Source organism: Budorcas taxicolor, chromosome 5, assembly GCF_023091745.1.
Source record: "Budorcas taxicolor isolate Tak-1 chromosome 5, Takin1.1, whole genome shotgun sequence".
Lineage (NCBI taxonomy): Eukaryota > Metazoa > Chordata > Mammalia > Artiodactyla > Bovidae > Budorcas > Budorcas taxicolor.
In genome coordinates, this window is record NC_068914.1 from 100,442,892 (window position 1) to 100,457,860 (window position 14,969).

The 14,969-nt window shown below is 55.3% G+C and overlaps 2 protein-coding genes across 2 annotated transcripts; one reads left to right on the forward strand and one right to left on the reverse strand.

The window, feature by feature from the left end:
- Window positions 1-310: 310 nt before the first annotated feature.
- ARHGAP9 (Rho GTPase activating protein 9) lies at window positions 311-7,221 on the forward strand. Its single transcript, XM_052640444.1, has 17 exons — window positions 311-641; window positions 915-1,138; window positions 2,103-2,327; window positions 2,518-2,631; window positions 2,834-2,935; window positions 3,170-3,231; window positions 3,355-3,445; window positions 3,630-3,725; window positions 3,891-3,989; window positions 4,406-4,547; window positions 4,624-4,731; window positions 5,077-5,175; window positions 5,314-5,391; window positions 5,535-5,588; window positions 5,840-5,974; window positions 6,331-6,436; window positions 7,050-7,221. Exons 1-17 carry the CDS (start codon window positions 311-313, stop codon window positions 7,219-7,221), a joined length of 2,238 nt encoding a protein of 745 aa, XP_052496404.1.
- Window positions 7,222-7,681: 460 nt separating this feature from the next.
- Window positions 7,682-14,577, reverse strand: GLI1 (GLI family zinc finger 1). The gene is made up of 11 exons (XM_052640470.1): window positions 14,478-14,577; window positions 14,178-14,270; window positions 13,720-13,915; window positions 13,321-13,465; window positions 12,897-12,986; window positions 12,670-12,807; window positions 12,206-12,355; window positions 11,310-11,474; window positions 10,590-10,820; window positions 9,799-10,066; window positions 7,682-9,420 (listed from the first exon to the last, which is right to left on the reverse strand). The coding sequence occupies exons 1-11, from the start codon at window positions 14,575-14,577 to the stop codon at window positions 7,682-7,684; spliced, it is 3,315 nt and encodes a 1,104-aa protein (XP_052496430.1).
- Window positions 14,578-14,969: the final 392 nt, after the last annotated feature.

Sequence of the window (14,969 nt, forward strand, 5' to 3'; positions counted from 1 at the left end):
ACTTGGAGGAAAATCACCAAACTAGACCCCCTCCTCTGACTTCCTGCCGTGCTGGTCTTGAAGCCCTGCTGACCACATCCTCTCTCACCTTACTTATGTACTTCCTCATTAGACACATCACCCAGGACTTCTCAGACCCCAAAACCTCTTACTGAACCCATTTGGGTCTTCTGCCTTACCCTCTCCTCTCATGACAGGGTTTCTGTTCTTATCTTCTGCCCCAAACTGCTCTCAGAACCATGTCTCTCTGCCTGCGAGCAGTCAGCCCTGTGTTTTTCTGGATCTCCGTCACCCCATTTTCCCATAGGTGATGGTATTGACAACAATGCTATCGGGCCGGTGGTGGCCAAGCACCTGGGGAAACTTAGGGCTGGGGTCCCGAAGCCCTTCTCGGGGATCCCAGCTCTGTGCTCTCTATGCCTTCACTTACACTGGGGCAGATGGCCGGCAGGTGTCTTTGGCTGAAGGAGACAGATTCCTACTGCTTCGAAAGACCAACTCAGACTGGTGGTTAGCAAGGCGCCTGGGAGCACCATCCACCTCTCGCCCCGTCTTTGTCCCAGCTGCCTACATGATAGAGGAATCTAGCCCTTCCCACAGCCCAACGACCATCACCCCCAGCCAGTCTCTCTGGACTCCTGGTGAGTAGGTCCTCCCCCCATCGCCTTCCTACCTCCCTGGCTTCTGGGAATTATTGGAAAGATCTCCTTCCCCCAAGCTTCTGCTGACCCTCGACTCCTACTCCTTCTCCCCTCCATGGTGTCCCCACTGCCTCTCCTTCCTAGTCTCAAGCCTCCTAGATCTCATGTAATTTTCCACCTGCTGTTTTCCTGCTCTTTTCCTCAGGATGGGGGACCTAGCCAAGAACCCTGGGGGGACCCTGCCTCCAACGCTTCCCATTTCTCTGTTTCCAGGGCCAAAGTTATTTCCTGGCTCCCTGGAGGAGATGAACCTGTGTCAGGAACCCCCAGGCAGAGCCCAGGCTACATCGGAGCAGCCTCCTCCCCTTCCCCCTAAAATGTGTAGAAGTGTCAGTGTTACCAACTTGAGGCCCAGCCTCCTGAAGCCCTTCCGGGCAGGACCAAGTGGAAGATCCGTTTCCCAGGAAAACTTGCTGACAGAGACCGATGCCAACGTGGTGAGTCATAGCACCTCTTTGGAGCAACTGTCACTGCTGGGCTCAGTTCTAGGCACATTGGCAATCAGGACAGACAGAATCTCTGCCCTCCAGGGATTCCCATGGGGATGATGAACACATAAATAAGAAAGCCTTTTAAACTAATAAGCACTACCAAGAAGCTAGATGTGGTGAAGGATGACTGGTCTAGGGAGGCCTCTCTGAGGAAACGACAAGGTTGAATCTGAATAAGGAGAAACAGCCCTGAAATAAACGAGACGAGAGATGGAATTCTAGCTCTAGGACAGCAAGTAGCAAAGATCCTGAGGGTATGTGGAAACTACAAAATGATAGAGGGACTGAAAGGCCTGCTCAGCTTTGCTTCTCTTGTCTCAGCCTCCTGACTCCTGGCCCAGTGCAGGGTTTTTTTTTTTTTGCTGTGTTCTGTCTTGCTAGCTCAGGTTACCAGCAAGTTTCCTCTAGAGATGTAACTTCTTTCTCTAGAGATGTAACTCCTTTGATCTTCCTGAAGATTTGGCTCCTCACCTCTCTCTTACTTACTAATGGGTGAAAAATGGCCCCTCCTCTCTCATACTCTGCTAGCTAGCAGGGCTTTCTGACCCCTCTCCATCTCCTTTTACTCTGGAAGATATGAGGGTGGGACGCTGCCCCTCCCTCCACACCGAGAAAAGCCTGTTCCCCTTTCCTGAGGTCCTCCGGTGGGGGCAGGGTGGGGGAGGAGGGAAGTTGGCAACAGGAAGTGAGGAGAAAAGCAAAGACTGTGAGGGAGGGAGTCAAAGAAAAAAAAAAACATAAGAAAAAAAACAACCACTGGGGACTAGGGTTTCCTCCTCAGTACCTGGGTCAACCCAGTCAGGAGCTGGTGGTGAGAAGATGGTGGTGGAGAGAGAAGGGGGTGGTTAGAGAGGAGATTGGGGAGGAGCCCAGCAGAATAACAGGCTCTTTCTTCCCCCTTTCCTTGCAGGCAAGACCCCAGACCCTCATGTCAAAGGCCCCTGTGTACTGCAACCTGGTGGACCTTCGCCGCTGTCCCCGGTCCCCGCCCTCAAACCCTGTGTGCCCCCCACTGCAGAGGCTGGACGCCTGGGAGCAGCACTTGGACCCCAGCTCTGGACGCTGCTTCTACATAAATTCACTGACTGGCTGTAAATCCTGGAAGCCCCCACGCCACACTCGAACCCGAGAGACGGTGAGACCTTCCCTCCTGCTTGTCCCTTGTCCCTTGAGTCTCCTCCTTTCCCCTCTTGATCCCCAAAGTAGTATGTTTTCTCACTGGGACTCTCGGAAGATTAGAAGAATCAAAAAATTGTGAGAAGGGCTTTGAGAGCCAACGGAGGTGGCATCTCGATGGGTGCAGTTTTACCTTTTCCTTCCCCTAGAACCCCGGCTCCATGGAGGGGACACAGACCTTGAATAGGGACAATGGTATCCTGCAGCCTCAGGCAAAGGACGAAGAATCTGGTCCCAAGACATCAGAGATTTTTGACTCCCAGGTTAGATCCCTTCCTCCTCCTGATCACATTCAGAAAAGCTATCTTTTTTGACTTTCTCTTTTACTTGAGATATTCTCTTTACTGGAGACATTACCCCAGCAACCCCCTGCCTCACACCCACATCCACATCCCTCTTCCCTCTACAGCCAGGGACTCCTAAGTTAAAGGTTTCCCCACCTGTTTCTCCAATCCCCTCCCTCAGGGTTCACCCTACCTCTGCAGACGCACCTCCCAGCTGGACCCCGGCAAGCCTTCATCTTTGCAGTGCCCTCGGCCTCTGCCGACGGTCCTAGATGACCCCCACGTAAGTCTCTGTTTTCCTTGTGAACGCCAAGATCCTCCCTTCCCCAGCCCCCAGTTCTTGCTTCCTGCAGAAAGGCCTTCCTCTTTCTGAGTGATCTCTGGGTACCCTCTCTCACCGAGCACCCATCCGGTCAAACCTTAAAGGACCTCACTCCTGGGAGATCCCCTGGGGGAAAGCCATGGTGACTGTGGGGGCGCTGGGTGACTTATTGAGTCCCTTCCTGCCACTTCCCAGGAGGTGGAAAAGTCGGGCTTGCTCAATATGACCAAGATTGCTCAGGGCGGGCGCAAGCTCCGGTGAGAACTGGGAACACAGCCCGGGCTGGGGCTGGAGGGTTCGCGGGTAGCGCGGAGGGTTGGGAGAGGCCCTCCTCTATGTGACTCTCAGTGACCTTTGCTCTATTACCACCGCCCCTGCAGGAAGAACTGGGGCCCCTCTTGGGTGGTATTAGCGGGTAACAGCCTGGTGTTCTACCGAGAACCGCCGCCGACCGCCCCCTCCACTGCCTGGGTGAGTGTGAGGGAGGGGCGCAGGGGGAAGCTGGAGGGGTTCCGGCACCCTTTCTACTCACCTTAGGCCAGCTGCGGGGGCGGAGGTGGGGCGGGCGAGGTCACCAGTCCTCGCAGGCCTCCGGGTGAGAGGGAGGCAGTGAGGGGAGCAGCGCCCTGGCCTCAGTTTCCCCCCTCGTTGCCAGGGACCAGCGGGTAGCCGGCCCGAGAGCAGCGTGGACCTGCGGGGGGCGGCCCTGGCCCACGGCCGCCACCTGTCCAGCCGCCGCCACGTCCTGCACGTGAGTGCCCGCCCTCTCATTCCCCCCTTCCCTCCCCCACCCAATGCGCACTAGCCCCGAGGGCGCGCCCCTAATTTCCCACTCGGGGGTTTCCCCGCTGGGCTTCCCTGCTTTTCTTGCTCCTTCCCGCTGACCCCCTCCTGCTTTTCCCCGCGGGCCTCTCAGATCCGCACGGTCCCGGGCCACGAGTTCCTGCTGCAGTCTGACCAGGAGGCTGAGCTGCGAGCCTGGCACAGCGCGCTGCGGGCGGTCATCGAGCGCCTGGTGAGACGGGTGGGAGTGGGCTGGCAGAAGGAGTGGAGGAGGAACTGTAGGATGCAGGGGTCATGGATGAGGGACACAGTGGCCTACTGGTAGAGGGTAGGCCTGGGAGGTAGGGGACCCCAGCAGCCGGGTCGGCGGTGTAGATGGCTCTCTCCTGGCTCTCTTCCCACCTCGGATTCGGCCCATCTTGCGGTGCGGCTTCCCTGGTGGCACAGACAGTAAAGAATCTGCCTGCATTGCAGGAGATCCGGGTTCAATCCCTCGTTTGGGAAGATCCCCTGGAGGAGGGCATGGCAACCCACTCCAGTATTCTTGCCTGGAGAATCCCAAGGACAGACGATCCTGGCGGGTTACAGTCCATGGGGTCGCAAACAGTCGGACACGACTGAGCGACTAACACTGCGGTGCGGATCTAGGATCGAGAGAACCCCCTGGAGGGGCGTTTGTCAGGCTCGGGACCTGCGGAACTGGAGGAGCTGAGCGCCGGGGAGGACGAGGAAGAGGAGTCGGAACCAGTGTCCAAGTCTCTGCTGCGGATCGGCGGCCGCCGGAGCTCCAGTAAGGGGCGGGCCTGGGGGCTTTTCCCCCTCTCCTTCGAGCCGCCGCCGCTCTCACGCTGCACTTGGTGCCGCAGGTCGGTGTCCCGAAACAGCGGAGCAGAACCGTGTGCGGAACAAACTAAAGCGGCTAATCGCCAAGAGACCGCCCTTGCAAACCCTGCAGGAGCGGGGTCTGCTCCGAGGTGAGGGGGGCTGGACCGCCTGGGACCCTTCCCCTTCGTTCGTGCCTGCTTTAGTGTTTCTGCAAGCACTTTTGTTTACATTCTGGATCTGGGCATCAGCTTGTCCTGGATGAGAAAACTTCAGCGAGGCTCAGGGTGGAGCTTCCCAGAACTAGATCAGCGGTCTTCTGAGACCAATACTTCCCCTCGGCTTGCTCCCTACAGCTGATTGTTGCGGGGAGGGGGTGTACTCCTTGCTCAGGCAGGCAGGAGAGCCAGCCCAGCTTTGGGATGAAGACCTGTGCTGGAAAGAGCCCGCATGGGTGACACAGTCACTGGCTTCCACCTCATTCTGTGTCTCCCCAGACCAGGTGTTTGGCTGCCAGTTGGAGTCACTGTGCCAGCGGGAGGGAGACACTGTGCCCAGCTTTGTGCGGCTCTGCATTGCTGCTGTGGACAAGAGAGGTCACTTTCCCAGAGTCTCCTCCTTCTAACCGGCCAAAGCCCCACCTCCCCTACCCTTGTGTGCCCTTTGTTTCTCCACCCTCACCAGCACACATTTTAGATCAAGAATCTTTATCTGCTTCCTGCCTCATCTCCCAGGTCTGGATGTGGATGGCATTTACCGGGTGAGCGGGAACTTGGCAGTGGTCCAGAAGCTTCGCTTCTTGGTGGACAGAGGTGAGAAGGCTGTGGGCAGGTGGTGGTACTAAGAACTTCATGTCTCAGAACCCAAAGGTCCGAGTGAGAGAGCTGGCAGAACCGGGGAGGTCTTCTGGCTGGAGCTACATGTCTTAGCTCTTGATTTCTTTTACTTGTTGTAGAGCGGGCCATCACTTCCGATGGGAGGTACATGTTTCCGGAACAGCCAGGACAAGGTACTTCCATGGAAGGCCCCTCCAACCTTTAAAAGTCTTCCATACCATCCCTGCTCCCTGTGGCTCCCCCATGTCCTGGTCCTGGGGTGGGGGGTTGTTCTCATCCCGATCTCTGCCCCACTGTGGACCCCCCTAGGTGCTCCATGGTCTGTCTTCACTGGATCTTTCCCTAAACTCCTGATCTCTTAGTCTCTGGGTCCCTGTAACCCTTCTTGAGCCCTGAGCCCCTCTGTACCTCCTTTTCCTTCCAGAAGGCCGATTAGATTTGGACAGTGCTGAATGGGATGACATCCATGTGATCACGGGAGCCCTGAAACTTTTTCTGAGGGAGCTACCCCAGCCTCTGGTGCCCTCACTACTGCTGCCCGATTTTCGTGCTGCCATTGGTAAAGGATGGGAGCTTTGGGCAATAGCCTTGACACGGGGTGGAGGGCGGGGGGGAGGCATGAGTGATAAAAGAGTAGAGAAGAGGTTTCCTTCCACTCCTCTGTCCCAGCCTGAATACAGAGATGGAAATTAATTTTCAATTAATGTGCCCACTCCAGTTTCGTATGTGTGAGTGTTTAGAGGGCTGAGTTAAAAAAGAATTCTAAGATTGTAATTGGACTCAGTGAAAAAGAAAGCCATGATCGATTAATGATGTCTTCCCCAAGCACCAGAAAGGATACTGAGGTTACCCACTCTGCCTTAACACCTTTCCTAACCTCACTCCCATGCCCTTCCTGTCACTCTTTCTCTCTAGCCCTCACTGAATCAGAACAGTGCCTCGCTCAAATACAAGAATTAATAAGCTCAATGCCAAAGCCCAACCATGACACTCTGCGGTACCTCCTGGAGCATTTATGCAGGTCAGGAAGACTGAATATCTTTGTTCATGTCAGGGGAGGGTGGGGTGGGGCCTGCAGCCGGGACTCTGTGTTCAGATGGGGTGAAGGCAGGGAAACACCGAAAGTTAGTGGGTCATTGAGGAAATAGGCACTCTGTGCCGAGGATATATTGCCAGGGTCGAAACCTTTTTTGCTGTCAGCATCAAATGAGGAACTAGGGAACAAGACAAGTCTAGGGATGATGTGAGAGAAATAAGGAAAAATCTAACCTTCCTTCTGCCTTTGTCTTTAACTGGGACAGTGGGGATGACATTTGGCAGAGCTGGGCAGTGACCTCTGAGAGAGGATAGCCATCTGAATGAAAACCTCCCAGATGATGAGCAGAGAGGACTCTAGGGGCAGTCTCTGAAGTTGGGAAGAGGCGGGTATATCCTAGGTTGCGTCCTGAAGGTTGAATCCTGAAGGTTTCTCCGCTGGTCTCAGTTCTGTCCCCCTGGTTCTTTCCTTGGTTTTCTTCAGCTACTGCATGGAAGGGCCCCAAAGTGGATTCGTCCTCAAACCTTTGATGGGTTAGATTTATTTAAAGTGGCAAAGCTGCTGTACTATGGTCCCGTCTCTTGGCCTTTACCCACAGGGTGATAGCACACTCAGACAAGAACCGCATGACCCCCCACAACCTGGGAATTGTGTTTGGACCAACCCTATTTCGGCCGGAGCAGGAGACATCGGATCCAGTGGCCCATGTCCTCTACCCTGGGCAGGTCGTCCAGCTGATGCTCACCAACTTCACCAGAGTCTTTCCCTGACTGGGGCAAAGAAGAGAAAACGTATTTCCAGCGATCTCTGTTGGGTAGCCTTTGGTGGGGGCGAGGGAGGGGGTTGTTCTGTTTTGAGGACATCCCTTTAAATCCTGTCTCCCAGATGGCCGTCTCCACCTTTGTGAGTCTGAGCTGAGGGCCTGGGTTAGGATGAGGAAACTTCTCTAAAGAGGAAGGTGGCTGGATTAGCCCCTGCTTCTCTAGCTTCTGGCCATCACCCCTCCCCCCAGATAATCACAGTATAAAGCAGGGCTCTTTCTGATGCAGTTCCTTTATTATCAGGAAACAGTGTCATTATCAAATTCCTCCCCAAATATATTTAGACTGTGTACAGCCCCAGCCCACCCCCCCATCCCTGGGGCATCCCAGGGGGCTATGGCTCCTCCTCCGGACTTCCTCGTGGGGATGGAAACCCCTCAGGAAATGTGGATCTGTGGTCCCCCACTCCTTAAGCACTAGAATTGAGGAACTGTGTTTCTCCAGGCAGGGATCCCAGTAACACACTCATGTTGCCCACAGCCATGTTGGGGGTCCCAGAGGGAGGTGGGGTGTGTTCAGAGCTGTCCCTCTGATCGTGAGAAGGGGGAGGACTCAGCCCCTGGGCCTCATCCAGAATAGCCACAAAGTCCAGCTGCGTGTTGTCAAGATCAAGAGAGTCCAGAGGGTTACATACCTGCCCTTCAGGAGGAGGGTACAAGGCAGGGCCCCCTCCCAGCCTGCCCACCTCAGGATGGCCACAGCTGGGGTTGGTGCCCCCTGCCTTGAGGGGCCCATAGCAAGCTGGTAGTGGGGGTAGAAGTCGGGGTGGTGCTGCTGCCCTATGGGAAGCTTTGTTGGCCCCTACTGCAAAATTTTCATGGCATGAAGGGGTAGGATAGGAGCCCGGCTTGTGATTGGGCATATTAGGTGCAAAGCCAGGTCCATATGTGGCCACTGGGGCCTTGGCAGGGCTTGAGCTGACCTGGGAACCCCCCAGAAACTTGGGACTCTGATAGAGAGGTTCTTGGACTGGGGGGTCTCCCCTGCCCCCACCCTCCCACAGCAGCTCCTGTTGAGACTGAACATAATTACACACAAGCTGCGCCTTGAGGTGTCCTGTAGAATGAGTGGGGGACTCGAAATCCAGGCCGGGCCTGGCTTCTGAAGGCAGATAATCAGGAGGTGGCTGGGTATAGGAACCTGACTGGGGATACTGGGGAGGGGGAGGCTGTGGGTAGTGGGAGAACAGAGGCTGTGAGCGTGGAGGCCCCTCATTGGGGTGGGCATTGAGGCAGGGTGCCAGTCCTGTGGTGTCAGAACCCACGGGGCACCCCTGTTCTGGCTTCACTTGTACTTGTCCATAATGTTCAAGACGAGGACACTGGCTGTAGGCTCCAGCTGGAGCCTTGGGGCCTGAGTAGAGCCCAGAGTGGGACGGGAACTCACTCCATGTTTCTGGGGTTGGTTCAGAATAGGGAACCTGCGGGGGGCAGGGGCTGGGGCCATAGTTGGTGGGTGGGCCAGGCCCAAGAGGCAGGGAGCCGGGCCCTCTAGCTCCATAAGGCTCAGCTGCTGCCGCCTCAGGCCCTCCATATCCCAGAGTATCGGCAGGTGGAAAGTCCATATAGGGGTTCAGACCACTGCCCATCATGGAGGTCCCAACCTCTGGCTCCTCCCGTAGCCCTCTGGTATCCATGGAGACATTCTCAGTGATGCTGGGGGGCTGTGGTGAGTAGACAGAGGTTGGGAGTTGGGGATCGAAGTTCTGTCCTCCTACCACTGTAGGGGGGCTGTGGACACAGCCCAAACTCTTGAACCTCTGGACTCTGGCTGGGGCAGGGCGGTCAACCGACCGGGCTGGGTCACTGGCCCTCCGGGTGACCCCTACATTGGGGTTGTATCCTGGATACTCAGCTCGGCTTCTCCAGGGAGGTGCAGGAAGAGCCCCTGTCCGATCCAGGCTGGGTGCTGCAGTGGGAGGGGTGCCACCTCCCCTGGCTGAAGCATATCTGGCCCGAAGCAGGTAGTGCTGGGCAGGCGTGAGGCCAGGCAGGGAGGATGCCCCATTCTCTGGTGGGGAACCGGGGGGGAAAGGGGAGGCAAGGGAGGAGCGGCGGCTGACAGTATAGGCTGAGCTGACACTGCTGGAGCTGCTGCTGCGGTGGTCAAGAGATACCAAGGGGCCCAGACGGCGAGAGCCAGGAGTGCCTGCAAGAAAAGACAGGCTGGCCAGGGAGCCCTCTGAATTTCACCCTGCCTCTCCCAAGGGGAAGCCTTGTCCAGAATTCCAGGGAAGGCTCCTTAACTCTAGCCACTCAGTTCTCTCCCCTCCTCCCATTCCCTTTTTGCTTCTGGGTCATCAGAGATTCAGGGTCGCTGTGAACAGTCCTACAGATTGTACACTGCACAATCAAAGGGGACAGCATTCAAAAGACAACAATTTTCTGATAGATGGAAGAAAAGTATCTTGAGGAAAGGGGACCTTTTTCTAATTGTACAGCAGCCCTGAAAGGTGAAGTCTTCCTTCCAGTCTCAGAGAAGGGCCAGATCTCAGCCCTGCAACCATGCCCCACACCCTTCACTCACCGGTGTGGGTCAAGCTGGGCAGTTTGAGGCCCCGGGGCCCCATCGGCCGGAACTGATGTAGCTGGTCCAGCCTGAGGTTCTCAAGGCGGCGAAGAGTAGACAGCCCAGTTCCCGCAAGGCAAGGCCCCTCGTCCAAGCTGGACAGGTCCTCCGTGCTGCCCCCTGCATTTCCAGTCATTTCCACACCACTGTCTGTATTGGCCGCGCTGCCTGCTGGGGAGTGGTCACTGCTGCAGGACGACTGGGCCCCAGGGCTTGGCTGTGGCTTCTGTGGGGAAGAGCAGGGCTGAAGGTGGTGCCCATTCTCCTTCCCCACAGTTCCTTGAACTTGGTGAGTGGCTAGAGCCTGTGTCCCAGTGGCTGCTTACAGGTATAGAGAGGGCTGATCCAGGGAAAGACACGGGTGAACTAGGGGAAAGTTCCTAGAAAAGAACCTAGACTACCTCAGCTCCAATTGGTCCTCTATAACCTTGGACAGTTTCTCTACGTTTCTTCATCTGAAAATGACAAGAGTAAGTTCCCTTCTCATGAAGTTGTTTTGAGGCGTACCTGAAATTATACTGGTAGAAGGCCTCAAATAATACACTAATTTCTATATGAGCTGGTTGGACCCAGGCACTAATTACAGTAAAATCCCTAGATTTGAGGTAGCCTAAGGAGCAACACTCGGATAAGGGACTGGGGACCAGCCACAGAAGAGAGATGAGCATAGAAGGAGATGGACCAGTTGGAAGGGGCTAGAAAGATGTCGGCAGGGCAGGCAGAGGTATGGAGGCAGGGCATTGCCTCACCATGGCACCCTCCGGCACAGTCAGTCTGCTCTCCTCCCTAATGGGGCCTCCATCCCGCTCCCTCTTGGGCTCCACTGAGGAAAGAGCCGGTGCCCGGGGCAGGGGGCCGTCTCCTCGGTGCCGCTTGGTCACGTGGGCATCAGGACCGTGTACTGTCTTGACATGTTTCCTGAGCGAGCTGGGATCTGTGTAGCGTTTGGTGCAGCCAGGGAGCTTACACACGTAGGGCTTCTGTTGAGTGGAGAGTGAAGAAAGCAGGCAAAAGAATCAAACCGGGACAATGCCAGGAAATGGGAAAAAGTGGTGGCGTTAAGTGAAGACAAGGGGACTCAGGGAGGAACGCATAGCACCCAAGGAAGGAAGGAGAGTAGGGCCCTTGGAGTAAAGGATGAACGGATCAAGGGGAAGATTAGGAAAGCGGATAGGCCTGGGAAAGGGGAGGGAATGAACCCAGGGCTGTAAGGCCTCATAAATTCAGGGGTTGAAGGTACCCTAGTTAGAATGGGTCTATTTTAGCTTAGCCCTTTGGTTAGAGGTGGGGGAGGGATAGTAAGTGGAAATTCTTGGTTTCAGAAAGACAATCTCTGGGTGAATTATGCAGGTGGAGGGGAACTCACCTCTGTGAAGTGGGTGCTGAGCTAAGGGGTTTCTTATGGGGGAAGCTCCCAAGTAGGTGGCGTCTGTAAGTGGGGAGGAGGGTCTCCTGAGTGGGGCATTCACCTCATTGGAGTGGGTCCGATTCTGATGCTTGGCTCGGTCACTGGCATTGCTGAAGGCTTTACTGCAGCCCTCGTGCTCACACATGTATGGCTTCTCACCAGTGTGTGACCGCAGGTGTGTCTTCAGATTTTCCAGGCGTGAGTATGACTTCCGGCACCCCTCAAACTAGGGGATATGGGGTCAAAGGATGGCTCTCAGACAGAAGGACATGGAGATTAGCGGAACCCTGAATCTCAAAAGGGACATACATCAGAGAATATAATTCAAGCGTGGGACTTCCCTAGTGGTCCAGTGACTAAGACTCTGTGCTTCTGATGCAGGGGACTTGAGTTCAATCCCTGGTTGGGGAACTGAGATCTCACATGCTATGCCGTGCAGGGGAGGACGGGGGAGATGGGAGAGTGCTGGGACTATAGAATTCCCAAAATTCAGGGACAATGGTAGGCAAAAGCGGAGGGGACAGAAGTAGCTGGAGGCACTCTGCCTGCAGGGATGTGGAGATGAGGCAGTGAGCGCTCTGGATCAAGTCAGAGCACATCTCCCTGCCTGGGGAGCCCAGACTGTGTTAAGATGGGGTCATCCTGGTGTGTGTCCTCAGTCCAGGGCTTCTCCATTAACCCAAGTTGCGAGCACAGTGCCTAGGTCCACTGTACTGTCTGGTGCCCACAAAAATGTTTTAATTTCTTTTAAAAAAAAAAAGGGGGAAAAAAAATTAGAAAGTGTTCTAACATGTTACATCAATATGTTCATCTTTATACCTATGTGGTCTATACAACACAATTTTTAAATGTTTGTGGAGGAAGGGACCTGTGATGGCAAAAGTCAGATTGGCCCCTGCCTTTGTGGGGAGCCTTGATTTAGGAAAGGACCCTGAGCTTGGGGAGGGGGTGCCTCACCGTGCACTTATGTGGCTTCTCGCCCGTGTGTCTGCGCATGTGCACCACCAGCATGTACTGGGCTTTGAAGGGCCTCAGCTCCCTGGAGCAGCCCCCCCAATGGCACACGAACTCCTTCCGCTCTCCATGGATGTGCTCACTGTTGATGTGCTGAGGGAGAAGATGCAGAGGCTCTCCGAGGTTCCCTATGCCCCTGAGATCCAGAACAGACCTTCTCTTGACCTCCCCACCCCACCATATCCCTCCATGACTTCCTGTCATGGGGAAAGAAAAGGCAGGAAGAAGATCAGAGCCCACATCTCCGTTCCTCCCCGCTTCTAATCAAAGCTACAGCTCCTCTGAGTTTCTGCCTACCCACTGGGTATTCCATCTTTGACCCCCTGCCCTTAGCCTGACTCCACCATGTCCCACCCAGAATGCCCTACAGGCTCCAGCCAGCATTCCTGTTACCCCCCAGGGCTCACATGCACCAGCTGCTCCTGGGAGTCAAATTCCTGACTGCAGCCATCCCAGCGACAGTCAGTCTCATACACAGAGTCAGGCTCAGGCTTCTCTTCTCTCTCTAGGTCCTCCCGCCCATCCAGCATCCCCAGCAGTGGATCCTAGGGTAGGAGAGAAAACCCTAGGGTCACCTGGTGACAGCTTTTGTTTCGTTCAGGTTCCAGAAGTAAAGCCCCCCGCTCCCCATTACCTGTGTGCTCGTGGAGTTGGGACTGGACATATCACCTTCCAAGGGCTCCTCCGGGCACTTGTTAACCAGCACACCCAGCTCAGACTTCAGCTTTCCCAAAGGAAGGTGAGGATGACGAAGACAGAAGTGGGAGGAGGAAAAGGGACCCCAGCCAAGTCTTCCAGCCCTGAGTGTCCCACCCTAGCAGCTGCAACCCCTGAGTTTGACTTCCTCCTTAGACTGCACTGGTGAATGGGGTGAGAGAAAGGTGGGATCTCACTTGGAAGAGACTGACAGAACCTCAAGGAGTCAACCCCCGGCATCCATACTCCTTTATTTTTCTGGCACTGAAAACTTTGACATCCTCTATTCTTTCGCCTTTCCTCTAAAAGAAAAAGCCCACCACCCATCCACCCTGAACTGAGGGAAATCAGGTGATTCTCACCTGGCAAGTTGGGAGGGGTCCCTGGGACTGAGGATGCGGCATCATCCCACCCTGCGTGGGGTCATGGGGACCACAGGGCTGGACCCCAAAAGAAGGCGAGGTCCCTTTCTGGTGGTTCATCTGGGGTGAGAATCCCAGAGATGGGCTGTGGAGGAGGAGGAGAGGCAATCATTTAGGACTGTCGTCTCAGAAAGCCTCAGGAGTTCCTGGGCTCTTTGGAAGGTTTCTGGAAGACAGTATGGGAAACAGTGGAGACAGCCCAGGGAAAGTATTGAAGAGGACTTCCACACCTTTGAAATGATAAGGATTCAAAGAGGATCAGGTGGTTTGGAAGGCTTTGAGGCTTCTAATGGGGTTTGGCAGGGTCTTAGGGGCCTCTTAGCTCGAGGCTGTCTGCACCTCATGGTGCCGATGGAGAGGTGACCATAGGAACCCCCCGGAGATGCACAGCGTGAGTTGATGAAGGCCACGAGGGAGCTGGGCGAGGTGCGGATAACTGTCTGCAGGTCCAGGCTGGCGTCTGACAGAGGGGAGATGGAGAGTGCCCGCTTCTTGGTCAATTTGACTGCACTCCGGGGAGGAGGAAACAGTGGCGCTGGAGCAGGAAACAGGGGAGGTAGATACGATAAAGGAGTAGGCCCCTCAGGCATCCAACCCATGAGGACTGACTCTCAGCAAAAAGAAACACTAGACTCTACCCTGTTGACCTCATCTGTGACCTTCTGATCATGCTCTGACTGCTTAATCCCATCTCTAGGCATTTCCTTTTCCAAAGCAGATCCCCTGCCCTCCAACACTCTCCCTCAGGACAAATCCCAAAGGGGCAGAAAGGAAAGACAGGTTGCCTGAGGCCTCACCCTCTGCGCAGCTGTTGGCTTCCCTGGCTGGCCCATAACTGTGGGGGCCGGGCATGAGGGTGGCCTGATGGCAGAAGGGCAGGCCTGGCAGTCCTAGGAAAGAGATACAGCTGGGATGGGGCATGGGAATGAAGGGCACATACAGTCCATCTTGAAACCCCAAGTAAGGCCCAGTCCCATATGGCATGGGACCTCAAATCTTTTTGTATATGGGAAACGAATGGGATAGAAGAGGGACCCCTGGGGCTGGGTGAGAGATCTGCCAGTAGTCAAAGTCCAGGGACTGGTATATGTACTGACCTTCTGTCCCCATACTGGGGGCCCCCTGACTGGGGAGGGGCCGGAGACAACAGGGCTCGCCATAGCTACTGACTGGTGGTGGGGTCATCGAGTTGAACATGGTGTCTCAGAGGAGAGTGTGGGGGTCACTGCAGGAGGGGAAGGGAGACCTGCAAGTTACAAAGGCAGGGGGGAAATATGGAAGGTCAGAGAAGTCACTCAGGCCCAGAACCCTGGGCAGATTACCTCCAAGACATCTGCCATGGAAAATCAAGTTGAAAGGAGCATCGCTCAGCTAGGGGAGGTTATGGAGAGAAGTCCCGTAGAGACAGAGGCAGTCCTGGAGATCTTTTTAGGACTCCTTTTTAGGGAGGAGCTCTGCCTGGATGGAGTGTGTGTGTGAGTGTGTGTGTGTTGGGGGAGTGTTGTGGACCAAAATTGTGACTAGGAGCTTCAAGTGCTTTTTATACCATGGGTCCTGTTCTGACCATGGGGCCAGCCTTCAGGGATGGG

Bases quoted from the DNA above. Each gene is read 5' to 3' on its own strand.
- ARHGAP9 (XM_052640444.1), top strand. From the start codon at position 311: ATGGTATTGACAACAATGCTATCGGGCCGGTGGTGGCCAAGCACCTGG. The intron at 2,632-2,833 runs GTTAGATCCCTT...CCCCTCCCTCAG, and splicing joins CAGAGATTTTTGACTCCCAG to GGTTCACCCTACCTCTGCAG. The intron at 4,548-4,623 runs GTAAGGGGCGGG...TTGGTGCCGCAG, and splicing joins CGGCGGCCGCCGGAGCTCCA to GTCGGTGTCCCGAAACAGCG.
- GLI1 (XM_052640470.1), bottom strand. From the start codon at position 14,577: ATGTTCAACTCGATGACCCCACCACCAGTCAGTAGCTATGGCGAGCCC. The intron at 12,356-12,669 runs GTGAGCCCTGGG...CTTCTCCCTCAG, and splicing joins CCCAGGAGCAGCTGGTGCAT to CACATCAACAGTGAGCACAT. The intron at 11,475-12,205 runs GTGAGGCACCCC...CATATCCCCTAG, and splicing joins AGAAGCCACATAAGTGCACG to TTTGAGGGGTGCCGGAAGTC.